Genomic DNA, 17,630 nt, shown 5'->3' on the forward strand with positions numbered 1-17,630 from the left:
CTAAAATAATGATATCTCTGCCATTCCTGAGCTGCTCCCACCTCCCAAACCATTCTAGAGTCCTTGGGAATCTTAGCTGTGTTTTTAAAATAAACATATTTGACTATAGCATTTTAATTATTAATTCTGAGAAGATTCTATATGTAGGATAATAAACCTATGAAATTTTTCATGTGAAAGAGAGTTATTGCTCCCTTTAGTTGACATTGTCATGGGTTCCTTTTCACTGCTACTAGATTTATGGGAAAGATAAGACCTTCACTTTCTCTTAATATTTAATCTTTTGATGTTTTAATTATCATAGAAAGAGTTTTCCATGGAGGAACTCCAACAGCATCTGCCTGCCAGCCAACAAGTATCTTTGATAGAATGGTTTCTTTCTCCTCCTGCATCCACTAAACATGCAGGAGGGTTGGAGGACTTTCCATAGCAAATGTGGGAAGAGAAGTCCTGTTGTGCAAATAGAAGCCTGCTTGTGTGAATGGAAGTCCATTTATGCAACACTGGGCATTGCCCTACATTTTTAAAGTTAATTAAAGGAATGAATCATAATCTCTCACAGACACCAGATTTCACTGGTGTGCATCCACATTGTAGAAATAATGCAGTTTGACACCACTTCAACTGCCATGACTCCATCCTACAGAATCCTGGGATTTCCAGGCACTAGCACTCTTTGACAGAGATGGCTCAAGGCTATGTAAAATTACAAATCACAGGATTCCATAAAATGGAGCTACAGCATTTAAAGTGGCATCAAACTGCATTATGTCTATGATACAGAGGCATCCAGGAGAACAAGTAATTGTTAGAAGTGACAATACATGGTGCAGTAGTATCAGTGTTGGTCAAAGACTCTGGGAACTTGAATGGCTTGAATGCCCTCTCAATGATGTTTTTGAACAGCTTGTAGCATTACTGCAAATGTGAAATATTTAGAAGGGATGCTATATATTTTGGCTAGTCACAAAGCCATGAGGGTAGAAATAAATTTGGCATCTTCTATAGTCCCCCTCCCAAAAAAATTAGTGTGTTCATTTGCATTCCACCAGCATATGAATATAGTTATTATTTATTTACATGTTTGCAGCATTAATATAGGTTGCCCAATAACATTGCTCTCTGGAGAGCATGCAACACAGAACAAATACAATATTAAAATACAATAGCATCAAACAAGTCACTACATAAACATTTATAGCAAAGAGATGGATAAAAACACTCTATATATATGCTGAAGAGGCTGACAAAGTGAACATATATGTGACAAAAATTAATAGTTTTAAGATACAATGCATCTGTGCATTTCTTAACCCTCACTGATATTCAAAGGCTGCTGCTGTTGTTTTGGAGTTAACTACCATTTGTTGTTAGGCTGTCCTATCTTTTCATTTAAACACCAGAGACTCCACTAACCTATTGCCCATTGTCTGGCTGGGGATTAGAAGAGTTGTAGCCCAAAACATCAAGAAAATGGATTTAATACCTGGACTTAATTACTATACATAAAAGATTTTCTTCCATTTATGAGTCTGATGCCATCTGAAGCTTATTATTACATCCCTTTGTTTTTATTATAGTGACATGGGAATAAATCAGTTTACCTCATTGACATTGACCGTGATGTTAGTTTCTTTAAAGACAGGAGGGTTGTCATTCACATTGATAATTGTCACCACAACGATCAGACTATTTTCCTGGTAAAGCAGAATAAGGTTAGTAACTGATTGACAGTTCAAATGTTGAAAAGCAAGAATGCGATAGAATTGTATGAACCTAGTGGTATGATACATTGTTTTAAAATGGTAACTGCACTGCAGCTCTTCTTGGCATCTAATATGAGCTGAGACTGCAAGACATAGTGCTCTAATGACGCAATGAGACACAAGGCTTTCAATATGCTATAGCCTGCCTTCATGACCAAAAGAGTCAGAGAGAGACCATGATATGGAGGGTGGAGGGCTTTAACCCCCACTGAGGTTCTCACAGGAATTTCTCTTTCCTCACTTTTCAAAATAGAAAGAATCACAGAATCATAGAATCATAGGGTTGGAAGAGACCGCAATGGCTATCCAGACCAACCCCTGCCATGCAGGAAATGTAAATCAAAGCATCCCCATTGACAGATGGCCATCCAGCCTCTGTTTAAAGACCTCCAAAGAAGGAGACTCCACTACACTTCAAGGGAGTTTGTTCCACTGTCGAACAGCCCTTACTGTCAGGAAGTTCCTCCTAATGTTGATGTGGAATCTCTTTTCCTGTAGCTTGCAACCATTGCTCCGGGTCCTGTTCTCTGGAGCAGCAGAAAACAAGCTTGCTCCCTCCTCAATATGACATTCCTTCAAATATTTAAACAGGGCTATCATATCACCTTTTCATAGAATCATAGAATCATAGAATAATAGAGTTGGAAGAGACCGCAAAGGCCATCCAGTCCAACCCCCTGCCATGCAGGAATCCAAATCAAATCATCTCCGACAGATGGCCATCTAGCCTCTGTTTAAAGACCTCCAAGGAAGGAGACTCCACTACACTCCAAGGGAGTTTGTTCCACTATCGGACAGCCCTTACTGTCAGGAAGTTCTTCCTAATGTTGAGGTGGAATCTCTTTTCTTGTAGCTTGCATCCATTGCTCTGGGTCCTAGTCTCTGGAGCAAGTGAAAACAAGTCAGCTCCCTCCTCAGTATGGCATCCCTTCAAGTATTTAAACAGGGCTATCATATCACCTCTTAACCTTCTCTTCTCCAGGCTAAACATCTTTCAACTTTCTCTTCTCCAGGCTAAATATCCCCAGCTCCCTAAGTCGTTCCTCATAGGGCTTCATGGTTTCCAAACCCTTCACCATTTTAGTTGCCCTCTTTTGGACACGCTCCAGTTTCTTCACATCCTTTTTAAATTGTGGGGCCCAGAACTGGACACAGTATTCCAGGTGGGGACTGACCAGAGCAGAATAGAGTGGAACTATTACTTCCTTTAATTTAGACACTACACTTCTATTTGATGCAGCCTAAAATTGCATTGGCCTTTTTAGCTGTCACATTGCACTGTTGACTCATGTTCAACTTGTGGTCTATTTGGACTCCTAGATCCCTTTCACATGTAGTCTTGTTCAGCCAGGTGTCCCCCATCCTATATCTGTGCATTTCATTTTTCCTCCCTAAGTGCAGTACCTTACATTTCTCCAAGTTGAATTTCATTTTGTTAGCTTTGGCCCAGCTTTCTAGTCTATTCAGATCATTTTGAATTTTGATCCTGTCCTCTGGGATGTTAGCTACTCCTCCTAATTTGGTGTCATCTGCAAATTTGATAAGTATGCCCCCAATTCTGTCATCCAAGTCATTGATAAAGATGTTGAATAGCACTGGGCCCAGGACAGAGCCCTGTGGGACCCCATTGGTCATTTCTCTCCAGGATAAAAAGGAGCCATTGTTGAGCACCCTTTGCGTTCAGCCAGTCAACCAGTTACAAATGCATGTAACAGTTACTTTGTCTAGCCCCCATTTTACAAGCTTGTTTGCAAGAATGTCATGGGAAACCTTGTCAAAGGCCTAACTGAAATCAAGATATACTATATCCACAGCATTCCCTTCATCTACCAAGCTAGTGATTTTATCAAAGAAAGAGATCAGATTTGTCTGGCATGATTTGTTTCTCTGAAACCCATGTTGATTTTTTGTGATTATGGAATTGCTTTCTAGATGTTTACAGACTCTCTGTTTAATGATCTGCTCTAGAATCTTTCCGGCTATTAATGTCAGACTAACTATGCAATAATTGTTGGGATCCTCTTTTTTCCCTTTTTGAAGATGGGGACAACGTTTGCCCTCCTCTAGTCTGCTGGGATTTCTCCTGTTCTCCAGGAGTTCTCAAAGATTATTGCCAATGGCTCTGATATTGCAGTTGCCAGTTCTTTTAATACCCTTGGATGTAGTTCATCTTCAGAAAGTGCCCATTGGCAGCAGTTCTACAACTGGCAGAATAACTAGTTTTGTCATAAATATCTGCACAGTTTATAGACAAGGTTCTAGTTAGTGAGCATCCATCTACAAATGTTTTCTGGCCACTGAGTCACACTTGAGCAGTGTAAGGAAAAGATGGGCACTGGGAAAATGGGGGCTGAGAATCAAATGATACATTTATCCTGATTTTAACAAAGTTTTCACTCCAAATGATGAAAGACATCTGTTTGTTGTAGCATGTATTTCCCCCCACATATGTATCTTCCATTTAGCATGCTTTATCTTGTGAATGATCATTGGGAGGTAAGCAAGTTGAAGAGAATACTGAAGGGTGACGTGATCACACTCTTTAAATACCTGAAGGGATGTCACAGAGAGGCAGGGCAACCTGTTCTCTGATGTCCCAGAGGGTAGGGCCAAGTCTAATGAGTGTTAAATTACAAGAGATTAGATTTTGATTGAACATTATAAGGAACTTCTTGGCAATAAGAGCAGTTTGGCAATAAAGCCAGTTGCTGAGAGAGGTGGTGGTGTCACCTTCTCTGGATATCTTCAGAAAAGGGTTAGACATCTACCTTCTGGAGATGCTTTAGATGGAGGTTCTGCATTCAGTAAGGGGTTGGACCCAGTGGCCCATGAGGCACCTTCCAACTTTACGATTCTAGGATTCTTTCTAGGACTTAATTTATAGAGGCACATATCTAAGAGGAAACCCTGTTGTGGGAAAGAAAATAGTTAATTGTAACAAACAAGAATTCTTCTAACATCTAGACCAGGGGTTCCCAACCTGGGGGTTGTGACCCCTTTGGGGGTCGCTCAACCCTTTCTTGAGGGTCGCCAGGTTGGGATTCCCCCCTGCCTCCCCTCCTCCCTTTTCCCCTGCAGGAGAAGGGGCTGGGGAGAAGGGGCTGGGGCCACCTCCTCCTCTTCCCTTCTCCCCGCAGGTGCCATTAAAGGCACCCACAAGGAGAAGGGGCCGGGGCCGGGGCTGCTTCCTCCTTTTCCCTTCTTCTCGTGGGTGCCAATGAAGGCACCCACGAGGAGAAGGGGATGGGGACGGGGCTGCCTCCTCCTCTTCCCTTCTCCTCGTGGGCACCCGCGAGGAGAAGGGGACGGGGATGGGGCCACCTCCTCCTCCTCCGCTTCTCTCTGCGGGTGCCAGGCACCCGTGGGTAGAAGGGGACAAGGACAGGGCTGCAAGCCCCAGTGGCCTTTGCGGCCGGAAGTCCTGATCCTTCTTCCACAGTGGCCTCCCTGATTGGTTGGGAGGCCGGGAAGGGGTGGGACTTCCCGCCGCAAAGGCCGCTGGGGCTTGTAGCAGTTGAAAGTCCCACCCTTTCCTCATTCCCAACCAATGAGGGAAGTCACGGGCAGGACTTTCGCCCTCAATGGGGGTCGTGGCCCAAGAAAGGTTGGGAACCGCTGATCTAGACAGATATTACAAGAATTCTTATTTCCAGCAATTAACCTTTTTTCCTTCCTCAAGGGGATTTCCTCAGAGGTAAATGTCTAAGAAATTAGTGTGGCAGATTAAGACCATGTATACCTCCCACTGACCTGTCTTCTCTAGAGCAACTTCTCTGTGTTATTCTCTGCAGAGTATAGCACACTAACAGTCTTACAAAATAGCTTCAGTAAGGGGACATTTAAATCCTACTCATGAAAGACTGATGAAGACTCTTAGGCGGGATACAAACCGCCATATAGTACGTATAGGATACGTACTAGGGTTAGGAAGGGGCGGTGCTTCCGCACCCCCCTAACCCTAGTACGTATCCTATACGTACAAGATGGCGGCGCCCCTTCTACATGGGCGCCGCCATCTTTACGTACTGGACGCATAGCGTCCAGATGTGTCGCGGCGCCTATGACATCGCGAGTCCACGCCAGGCGCCTCACGACGTCATAGAGGCGCCGCAAGAAGAAGCTCCGAAATGGAGCTTCTTTTTTGCTCCGCGCAGGAGCCGCGCGGTTTGACTGCTGCAGCTCCCGCGCGGAGCAAACGGCGGCGGCGGGGAAGCGCCGCAAAGCGGCGGTTTGTATCCCGCCCCAATGTAGGTTATGTTTCTGGGAGCAGTTTGAAAGGGCCTGAACTGCAATTGTCACCTCCCATTCCAGACTGTAATTTCATGATCAGGGATATTCTAGCACTCTTCTCTTCCTATTAAATTATTTCACAGCCATCTTCCTATCAGCATTCTCTTGGGAGAGGCTGGGAAGAAGTATTAGAGGGAGCTTATAGAAGTGCATAAGTGCACTGGGATTTTTTCAAGGTGCATTGTCTTCCTCTACCTCCCTCTCTTCTTCCTCTTTATTCTTATGATTAGTAATAACTAATGCCTGCTTGCTCACTAAATTTTAATGAATTGACAGATTAGAGATCAGATGTAATCAAGTATGTGATGCTCTTCAAAAGAGGAGAGGAGTTGTAAATCATGTACATTTTAAATGACAACTCAAAATACCTATTTTATATTTGCCATGTAGAACAACACATTCCCTCCCCATATACATTTATGAGATTTTAGGAGCAATTAATCCAGCAGCATAGTAGCCATAGCACAAAACAATGAATCAGGATGGCCATTGTCAACACTGAAATGAAAAGTCTTCTCTTATGATGCTGCAACATATAAGAATATAAGGGAATTATTTGAAACACAGTACTACTCACCTCTATATCTCCACTCCAGCACTTTAATTCTACAATAAGTACTGTTGTATTCTGCATTGGAAACATAAGCCTTTATTTAAAGTATGTCTTTTTAACACAAATATGGTTCTCAAAACAAAACTTGTTTGCAAGCATTTGTTCCTCTAGTCTATTAGCACACCCTGCATACCCCATGCTATATTTGGCAACTCCATGTTTTCATATATCATATCTGGAACCAGCATGTCTTAAGAGGTCACAATGACCCTTTGGAACACTAGTTGAAGTTCCCATGAGGAAGGACCAAAGACTCAAGGGCATGTGAATGATCCAGATAAAACTACAATCAAAGCTAAATGAGTATGATGACTACTTCCTCACCCCAGACTGTTCTGCATTTCCTCTTCACCAAGAGACAAAGGAGGTTTCATTGCACTGAAGCAGCCTACCCACTGTCATGTTTCAACCAGCCTTTCTATCCATTCACCCTGGGGTTGTCCTCATCCAGTCACTGTTTTTGTTACCTTGAAGTTAAAGCCATCAACCAGTCCAGAATTCCATTGTTAGTTCCTGGAAAACCATCAAGTTTTGTTACCTTGCAATATATCACTCTCCCAGAGGTTAGTTTTCTGGTATAAATATTGGTTCCACAAAACCTAGCTTCTACGAACATAGTATGCATACAGTCAGTCCCCCATTTGTGCACCATATATGAACTGTGTCGCACCTGGAGCTCAGTCTGAGCCACTTTCCACTTTCCATGGCCTACTCTTTGGACAGGTAAATATTGCCCACTTTAAATCTCTTAAACTCCACTATCCACTTTCCATATTTCCATTTTGGTTAGCTTTGAATGCTTGTCTGTGTGAGATGGTCCTGTGTGGGTGTGATTGTACTCTGCATTTTTCTAAATAAAACCCTCTTAATTCACCCAAACCTTCCTCAGTTATTACCTGTATAGATGCAAATGGTCCTAACGGTTACCCAGCCCCTTGCAAAGCTAATTTCCCCAACATTTAAAATAACATTGACAGATTTGGTGAGGACCCCAGTCCCCCCACCTTTTCTTGGGTAACAGGGCATTTGCAGGGAGATCTTAGCATTTCATATCCATCCATCCCACAAATACTCTGCTAACTTACAGTCCCAGACAAGGAAAATGAATGCTGCACTGCCATATTGAGGGAGCACATCAGTGTTGCCAATTTCTGGGGAATTCCCTGGAATCCAGGGAAACTGATTAATTTCTTTCCGGGGATTTTGACTGAATATTATGGTAAATATTGGGGAATTCCAGGGATTTGGGATTTTGGTAAAACATTCCGGGAAAAATCTACGAGGCTTGTTGGCAACACTGGAGCACATGTTCACTGGATGAGCACCCACAATGCATCCTCCCAGTATACATACATCTGCATTTTGAAAAGCGCACTGACATCCTGATTGCAAATGGAAGAACCGCATTGCTGTTATTGACAATTCATTCAATGTTTACATACCAGCTAAGATATAAAATAGCAGTATGTTCCATTTCTACATATTTTCCATATACTGTACAGGATGGATCATTATAACTGAGAGGAGGATGTCTGGTTCTTCCCTCCCTTAGCAACAATAAAGAAAATAACTTAAAATGAGGGGTTCCAGTATCTTTTTCTGGTTTTACAGTAGCCTCAGGGATCCCACAATTGGCCTAGAACCATATTTGGTTTATAGTTTTTTTTAATATTGCATAAATTCACTGAACTTACAGTGCATGTGCACTCAGAAATAAAAACCATTAAGTTCAGTGCAATTTACTATGAAATAAATGTGTATAAGATAAATTGTAATTTACTGAATGCAATAGGCATTACATCTGAGTAACCCTGTCCTGCAAAATGCCACTTTCTTCTCTGCAGCAGCTTCCTAGACTGCAGATAACAGGCTCAATTCCATGCAACAAGTTTCCTAGTTTTAAGTCTGTTCTCCAGTGACTAAAGATAACAGGGGAAGAAGGTAAGTCTTTCCTGGTTTATAACACAGTTTATTCTACCCCCCACCCACTCCCCACCTTACTGCACAAGGAGTCAAAGGTCTGGCACCAAGAGGCACTCCCCACAGCTCTGCCTATCATTATGAGGCTGTTGCTACACTGCAGAAATTATACAGTTTGATACCACTTTAACTGCTGTAGCTCAATACTATAGATCTGTAGTTTGTGGCAGCACCAGAGCACTCTGACAGAAAATAATAAATAGTTCACAAAACTACAAATCCCAGAATTCCAGAGTTAAAGTTGTGCCAAACTGGTTTAATTCCAGTTAAAGTTGTGCGAAACTGCTTTATTTCAGCAGTGTGAATACACCCCATACATTATTTTTCCTGACATCATAGTAAGGTCATTATCACATGACTGAAATTGGAATTATAATCCAGTGCTATCCCGAATGCAATCATATGATAACTTATTTTGAATTTGCACTACTTTGGCTTTGGGGTGGGCGCTGTGTTCTTCTGTGTGTTTGACAACCATTTGCGTAATAGCGTTCATTTTTGAATTGGCCCTACATTCTTTTTTTTCAAAATTGGGAGACATTCCTCCCATGTGATATCGTCCTAAGTAACAGAGACTGCCTTACTGAAATATTGACTGAAGATACATTGGCATTAACCCTGAGGTTTGATGGCATGGTGTACTGAACCAGCATTGACAAAGTTTGTGTAATAGTGAAAGTCATTATTAAATCTGGTAAAGAAAAAAACGGACTTTTAATGTGCCAATGATCCTTGCAGTCACAGTACAAAAGGGGTGCTGGATGTACAGTAACTGACAATGCCTCCAGCAACAAAGTTGGACCCAAAGCAGCTAGATATTTATGCACAAATAAAGTGCATTGCCTATTTATGCACTTGGTCAGAGATACAGCAATCAAGTAGTTGTTCCCAGTATGCTTTATTATAAAGTTACATCATATTGTTAATGGAATATAACAGTAGATTTTTTGGTGTTTTTTGGGCTATGAGACTGTGTTCTAGAAGAGTTTATTCTTGACATTTCACCACCAACTGTGGCTGGCATCTCCAGAGAATGCTGGCATGGAAGAGAGTGGAGTATATATACTGTTGGTTGAGAGGAAGTGATTTACATGTTAATTTGTGTATTTTTCTGTTGTTGAATATCAAGGACTCAGGGGGTCTATTTAATTAATGATCCATTGTGTGCTGGGAAACCTCCCTCACCCTGAGTGGTTTTCATTTGCATTTGCTGGGTCTTGATTTTGGTGATTTTCAGGACTGGTACCCACACCTTGTTTACTTTAAGGCTTTCTACTTTCTTGTTGAAGTTGTCTAGGTGTTTATGGATTTCAGTGGTTTCCTTATGCATTCTGACCTGATAGTTCTTGGCATAGTGCAGAATTTCAGTGTTTTCAAACAGCACTTTATGCCCAGAATGGTTTATAACGTGTTCTGCTATTGCTGATTTTTTGGCTGATCTAATCTGCAGTGTCTCTTATGTTCCTTGATTCATGTAATATACAAAAAACTGAAACAAGACCCGACCAACAAAATCACCAGGAAAATGAACACCTTGATCAAAAACTCCTCAGTTCAGAGTTTATGCAAATCTGAGGCTCTCCTACCAAGACTGTATGGACTTCGAAAGATCTACAAGGATTCCATTCCATTCCCACCCACAGTGAGTGCTATTTGATCTCCCACATTGGACTTGGCCAAGTTTCTGGCCACACAATTACAAACACATATAGGGCACACACACACACACCCCACACACACACAATATATCAAGGACTCATCTAACTTCATAGAAAAAAATCAAAGAAAGAATGAACTCCTCTAGAACACAGCCTCATAGCCCCAAAAACCCACAAAAAACTATGGATGCTGGCCGTGAAAGCCTTCGACTTCACATTATTACATTAGATATTTTAATTTTCTGCTTATTAATCTTTTTTCTCCTCCATTTGTTTTAAGAAATTAAACTTGTTTGTGATTAAAGCCTATATTTCTGCATAGAAACCTGTTTCCTATTGCATATTTTATTTTTTGACTGCACAAAATGTCTCCAGCTACGCATGACAATAATGTCTGCTATAAAGGATTGTACATAGCTTGAACTGTTAGTGTATTAAATGTGGTTGTTTGTCCTGATTTGTTAAAATGGGGCAATCTAGAACACCTTCAATAAATAATATTATTTATTCTAAGCTTTGCTAAGATGGTTTTTATTCCTGAGCTTTTGAGAAGTTTTTACATAAAATGGAATAGACTGACTCACGGTAAAAACTGCATTAACCAGCATGTCAATTTGACTTGCAAATACCAGTAATTTTTTCTCAGTTCCAAGTTAACAGCAACAAGATATGAATATAAACCATGGGAGAGGAGTTTAACATAGATGATGAGAGAGCATCTTAAAGACAGTTCAGTCCCCATATCTGAAAATTCATGTAATTTTCAAATTAATAGCCATTACTTCCCTGTCAAGATGACACAGAAGCTGGTCTCAGTCTATACTATTGCTCAATGCAAATATTGTCTGCCTACCCAGCTCTTTAAGGGACAAACTAGATATTATAAATGAGTAACAAAGCCCCTACATACTAAAAGCATTGGAAATCATGAATAAGCATTTGCTTTGCATTAAGAATCTTCGGCATTTCCAGATTGGGCTGGGAAGCTTGAAGCCAGTTTGAAAACTTGCGCAACCAATGTCTAAAATACTGGAATGAACCAATGGCCTGATTTGTTATGTAGCAATGTCCTGTTTGTTTGAAACATGTCAAAAACCAAATCCCCTAAATAGGCCAACAACAATTTCACAAAATAGTCAGTGAGCTTTTAAATTTTTCAGGACTCTGTGACTGAGATCCTACATCAGACTGCTACAGCATCACACTATGCCAGCATACCTCCACTCCAACACAACAATCCTTTTCAACTCTAGGGTACACTCCCATGACCAATTGGTAGCCAAGGGACATTGAAGGAGGCCCAGACAGGCAGCATCTGGCTACCCATCTACAGTGGGAAAAGAGAAAAAGTAGGATTGCCAGACTGAAAACTGGAGAGGGTTCTTATATCTTTAATGGTTGTGTAGAAGAAGGAATTTAAGCAGGGGTGGTTTGCCATGCAACCATGTAACAAACAACATGTGATTAAATTAGTGCCAGGACCAGCATAGTGACAAATGTTGCAAAGCAGGGCATTCTTGTGACGGCCTCCATGTTCGGAAACCAGGAGTATTTGCATAGAGCACAGGGTCCCTGAACATGTACATGATGGGAACCGAGTGGTAGACTATTTAAGGCCTGGGCGTCCCTTCATGTGCTTCTTTGGATGGACAGCCATGAAACAACCAAACTATTTGATTGTTCCTATAGTACCCAAATTTCTAGTGCTACAAGTTGTTCACACCTAGGGTTCCTGCATTTTCTGTGTTTGTGTTCCTTTGGTAAATTTGCCTGTTCCTTTTCTTTGGATATCTAAATTACATCTGAATGCTCAAGTAAAGTTTAACTTACTTCAATGGTAGAAATTTGTGGGCTGAAGTAAAATTTCATAGGGGCAGAATTCTTATGGTGTGGGGGCAGTGCCCCCATTTTGCCTTTCCCCATAGCTATAATATGGTGTGGCCCATACATAGAACATGCTCATAGCCCAAACTAAGACCCATGCAGTTTTCTGCCAAAAACCTCCACCCTAAACCCTGAGATGACCAAATAGCATTTGTAAAGATGCTGGCCCATGTTCTACATCAGCTACATCAGCTACTTAGTTCAATATACTTAACTAGATAACCTCTTCTGGCCTAACCCCCTCCAAACCTGATGGAAACATTCTCCCTTGGCATGATCAGCAAAATGGAACTCCTTTTTCAGATGCAGCTGTTGCCTGGTAAAGTAGGTTGGGGGGAAGTTACAACTGTGACAATAGTGTCACAGTCGTAACTACATAGCAATCATGAATACAGAATATTTGCCTAGATTTACTCATCCATAACTTGTCCATGATAGCTATTTAGTCATGTTTCTGACACTGTTCTGCCAGCGATTGGAGCACGAGTGCATGACATCCCCTTTACTTGTCTTCTCAGATCTACAGCCTCCCAAGTTTGCTTTTCATCATTAAAAGTCCTATCAGGGCTACCTTCAGTTGGTGACAGGTAAGTAAATAGAAGAATTATTTTCACTTCAAAGAGTTGGCAGTGAGTGCCTGGGATGAGGCTGAAAATACAGAAGGTTGAACTACAGGCAATGAAAAATACTGTATTGAGAAAACAGCCATTGGCCCGTTACAGACGGGCAAAATGTGGCATGGCGGCGGTGGTACTAGGGTTAGCGAGCGTGCACCATGCAGACGCTCCCTAACCCTAGTACGTACTGGCGGCGTCAAAATGGTGGTGCCCTGTCTACACAGGCTCTGCCATTACTATGTGATGGATGCATAGCGTCCGCACGTCGCGTTGCACTTGTGACATCACGAGTGCACCATTGGCACACTCAGGCACCGCAAAAAGAACCCGCTTTTTGCGGGTTCTTTTTTTGGCTGACAGGAAACCGCGTGGTTTATCCACTGCGGCTTCCCGCCGGCAGAAAAGGAGGCACCGACAGACAAGCACAACGCGACATGTGGACGCTATGTACGTACATTGTGACTTATTTTAAAGTGGTGCTCCTTGGCTGATATCAAAAGAAAACATTATTTCACTTGGTGTTTTTTTAGGAGTCTGCAAAGTACACGTTTTATCTGAATTTCCATCTTCTCAGTTCTTGTACCATCCATTTCATTTCATGTGATAATATGGTTTAAATGTGGGTCCCATATCAGGAGGAAGGGAGGATATAAATTAAGAATCAATGGGTGGGTGGGTGGATACTACTCTTCTTGAAAATATGGTTGCTTCCAAAATTACAACAGGACTCAATCTACACAATCAAGGGGAGGGGGGGTGGTCTGTGTATCTGAACCCACATTTTGTTCCCCTTTTGTAGACATTCAAAAATATGAGTGCATTTGTGGCTCAAAAAAAAAAAAAAAATCAAAGAAAAACAACACTGGGTGCAAATAAAACCTTGAATATGCCAAAAATAGTTCCTGGGAGCCCAGCCAATAAAAATGGGGAAAATAATAATTTACATGTAGGTTTCACAAACTTTGAGTCCCATGAGAGATGTAAAGTTTTCTTGCAGTTTAATCATAGGCATATTTATCAAGAAGAAAGTTTGAATTCAGTTCCAAATAACAAATGCATTTTTAAACAAAGTTACTTTGTCACTGCAGATACTGAGACACTGAAAATTGTTTGCACCTACAACTCTCATAATCTTTGTTTGAACTTTGCCTGGCCTTTTTGTTTGAATGGTTAAATTGGATTTCTAAATTCTCAGCTGATGTATTAAGCTAATTCTGTGGTAGATATTTAAGGACTGAAGAAATGTTGTTTGTTTGTTTGTTTGTTGTTATCTGACCTTTTTCTCAACCATGGGACACAAGGCGGCTAAACATTTTGAGGAGCAGAATTCTTATTTGGGGTTCAATGTCTTCATTTTGCCACCCTTTAGCTATAGCTGTAGCACTGAGCTGCAAATAAGAATTCTGGCCTCAAAGTTTGTAATGGGGCAGGGGACTCTTTATGGGAATAGGTGCCACCTCAGACTGTGGTCACATGAGGCATGTGGGGATATTCTTCGAGTTCCCTGGGAATACACCAAAATAAATAAATAAATATTGCTGCCTGGAGCAGGATGTTTCCACCATTTCATATCTGGAGGCCAGGGCCAACTGTTGCTTGAAGACAGCACAGAGTGAGACAGAGCAACAGAGAGAGCGCTCTGCACCTTCTCAGCGCCACTCCCAGTCCACCAAGGTCTAATCACTATTGAAAGGACTGCACTTGCTGCCCAAAACTTTCTATTTCCTTCTCAAAAATGAAAGTCAGTTGTTCATTTACTTTTAGAGTTATAAGGAGAGGGGTGGTGGAATGACAGTTTTCTACCCAATTTACAGAAGTAAAACTACACTTAAAGTACAAAATCACTTGGATAATTGATAAAAGAAGCCCAACTCATTTTCAAATTTCATTCAGTATTAATGTTATAACTACTGAATAACTTACAGTTGCCACTGTGAAAACTGGAGATGCCCCCTGACCCCTTAATAGCTGGGTAGAAGAGGGAATTTTAGCAAGTGTTGCTTGTTCCCTGCATACATGAAAAGCAATACTTGCTCAAATTCCTTCTGCAGCACAACCCTTACAGGTGAAGGAGCTGTCTCCAGTTTTCACTCTGACAAGCCTATACTTTACTACATTTGCCTAGGTGTATTTAGACTTTGGCTGTACTGTATTGATTCACTCCCACTTCATAGTCTTTATATTGGGCACACATACAATGATTTTCTGGATAAAGGCCTAACTAGTCTTACTATGCCATTAATCCCCAGTCAGGTTTATTCAACTTTTCCAGTCATTTACCTCATAATCCACTGAATGATTCAGGATAAGTTGTGAGCCATTTATCTCAAACCAATGTGGGTTCATTGTTGATTGTGGGTCAATTGTTACTGTGACACCAACTGCTGTTGTAATGTTGGCAACCACAATACCAGGATCATTGTTCTCCTCAATACTTGGGTTGGGATTCTCCACAGAACAATCTAGTGGGGGGAAAAGGAAACATTGTATCCCTGTGAACATACTTATTCAATAGAAACCATAAAATCTGTCACTATGAGCAGTGGTATCACCAAAGTTGGCGTCACCCGGTGTGGTAACTCACGGTGTCACCCTCCATTGTCTTCTTCCCATACCACACTATACAGAATCTTTGGTGCATTACAGACCACCCAAAAGGGCAGTCTGCTGCTGCCCTTGTTTGCTGCGTGAAGGAGCCATAGTGGACAAACCACGCGGCACTTCCGCGCAGCAAAAAGAACCCACAAAAAGTGGGTTCTTCTTGCGGTGCAGTTATGATGCCGCAAGGCGCAAATGGTGCCCTTGCAGCGCCACAACTGCACTGCTACGTGCAGACGCTAGGCATCTGTCACGTCAAAATGGCGGTGCCCATCTGTATAGGGCGCTGCCATTTTGACGCCCTCATCATGTGCGAGGGGCATCTAAAAGCACCGCCCCTCGCATGTGACAATGGCGCCTCTATGGGCCCATCTTTAATGCTCCTTAAATAATGTTTTTTGTACTAATGTTACTTATAAATCGTAATTCGCTCGCACGGTCTTTTCAACATTTTAATGGGATACAGGCAAATGCTACAGTCTGTTTCTGCCCAAAAACAGATATTTGAGGAGCAGTGGTGTCATCTCTTCTTAGGGTGTCACCTCGTATGATCTGCACTCCCTGCACCCCGCCTCACCCCCTATGAGTTGAACTGATTACTAGTGGTTTATACTTTATTGTGATATCCTATTTGTAACAAGTAAGAGTCAAGTGCCTCATAGGACAGTTAATATAACATGATATGGTATGCAAGTCATGCTTCTAAACAATAATATTTTTATCTGATATCTAAACTTGGGACATGTCAATGTTTGGCCTTTTCATTGTTCAGAATCTTTGCGTCTGTCTTTGCCAAGTGTACACACTAAACCAAGTCCATGATAAATTTAGAGACTGAATTTCTTTTTCTGGAGATAATGTAAAATTATTCCCATTCAGATAGTTAATTCAAAATTAATTATTTGAATTATCTAATTAATTATTATAAAGTAAATTCTATTTATGAAACTGTTCATTTTTAGTACTAGTACTATTACGTCTAGCAGCTTAAAAGATTTGAAATATTGTTAATCTGGCAGTTCAATGATCTGCTGAAAAAATGTCATGAGCTTTTAGAAACACTATAAAGATTCTTCCCCAGGCATACACTTGCAATATACAGGGTACTTCGGCATTTTTGCTCTGCTTCTATTCATGCTTACAGAAGAGTAAACTCCACTAGACTCTGAGATTTCAGTTCCAAATAATCATCTATAAGTTAATGCTACATATTGAAAGTACCCATGTCTTTTGTTCTGTTGATATAACTAAACAACTAATCCTTTTCTGTTGTTGTTTTTTTAAAAAGAGAATTCTGTCAAAGTATTGATTCTTATTCCCCCAAAATACTTACATTCATTCAGTTCCTGAGCATGCAGTACTGTTACTAGGACAAAGAACACATAGGTGCAGAAGTGAATGAAAAGAGCCATCAGATTCATACGGGGAAAATCCAAGCAAAGCAGATCATCTAGTTTTCTTCATTTATTGTCATCATGAATCTTCCTTTCACCCTTACATGAGGAAATAATGCTGCAAATGGCATTTTGCTGACAAAGTAGTTTAACCTTTGCATCCTGGTTTATTGATTCACTTATTTATGACTTATTTACTGTCAGTGGTTGCTGAATGGCTCTGCGATAAGCAGTTTGTCTTACCTTGGGAGACAGGATTATTTCCATATTATACAGGCAGGGCCAGCTCTACTATTAAACATAGTGAGGTGGCTGCCTCAGGCAACAGACTCTGGGTATCACAAAAGAGTGATCGATGTTTATTTTGTTATTACAGTGGGCCCTCGGTATCCACTGGAGTTGGGTTCCAGGACCACTTGCGGATAACAAAATCTGTGGCTCTTCAAGTCCCATTAAATACAAAGGATAGTAAAATGGCCTCCCTTATATAAAATGGCAAAATCAAGATTTGTTTTTGGATTTTATATATTTTTAAAAATATTTTCAAGCCATGGATGCTTGAATCTGTGGATTAAAAAAATCCATGGATATGGAGGGCCAACTATATTGTATTTTGTTTGCCATTTAAGAGAGATGTGAAAGAGCGGTTGTGAAACATGTGACTTGGCTTGTGTTGGGAATGGTGCATTTTGGCTTTGCTCTGTGAGAGATGGGCTTTGCAGTTCTGGCTGCTCCATATGTCTACTTCATGGTAAGCTCCACTGTATTCAAAGGGACCTACTCCCCGGTACATGCATTTATGATGGTGATCTTTGTGATTAGCTGCCCTT

At 41.2% G+C, this 17,630-nt stretch overlaps 1 protein-coding gene across 1 annotated transcript in view; it reads right to left on the minus strand.

Moving 5' to 3' along the window:
• The window catches only part of CDHR5 (cadherin related family member 5), a 53,676-nt gene extending 36,858 nt beyond the window's left edge, over window positions 1-16,818 (minus strand). Inside the window, exons 1-4 of the mRNA XM_089523429.1 lie at window positions 16,740-16,818; window positions 15,089-15,270; window positions 6,634-6,684; window positions 1,605-1,697 (exon numbers count right to left, since the gene is read on the minus strand). Of these exons, the coding sequence (XP_089379555.1) occupies window positions 1,605-1,697; window positions 6,634-6,684; window positions 15,089-15,270; window positions 16,740-16,818 (405 nt within the window). The remainder of the gene's footprint in view (window positions 1-1,604; window positions 1,698-6,633; window positions 6,685-15,088; window positions 15,271-16,739) is intronic.
• Between the last annotated feature and the right edge of the window lie 812 nt (window positions 16,819-17,630).

Source organism: Sceloporus occidentalis, unplaced genomic scaffold, assembly GCF_023333645.1.
Source record: "Sceloporus occidentalis isolate IW3139 unplaced genomic scaffold, rSceOcc1.0.p SCAF_4, whole genome shotgun sequence".
NCBI lineage: Eukaryota > Metazoa > Chordata > Lepidosauria > Squamata > Phrynosomatidae > Sceloporus > Sceloporus occidentalis.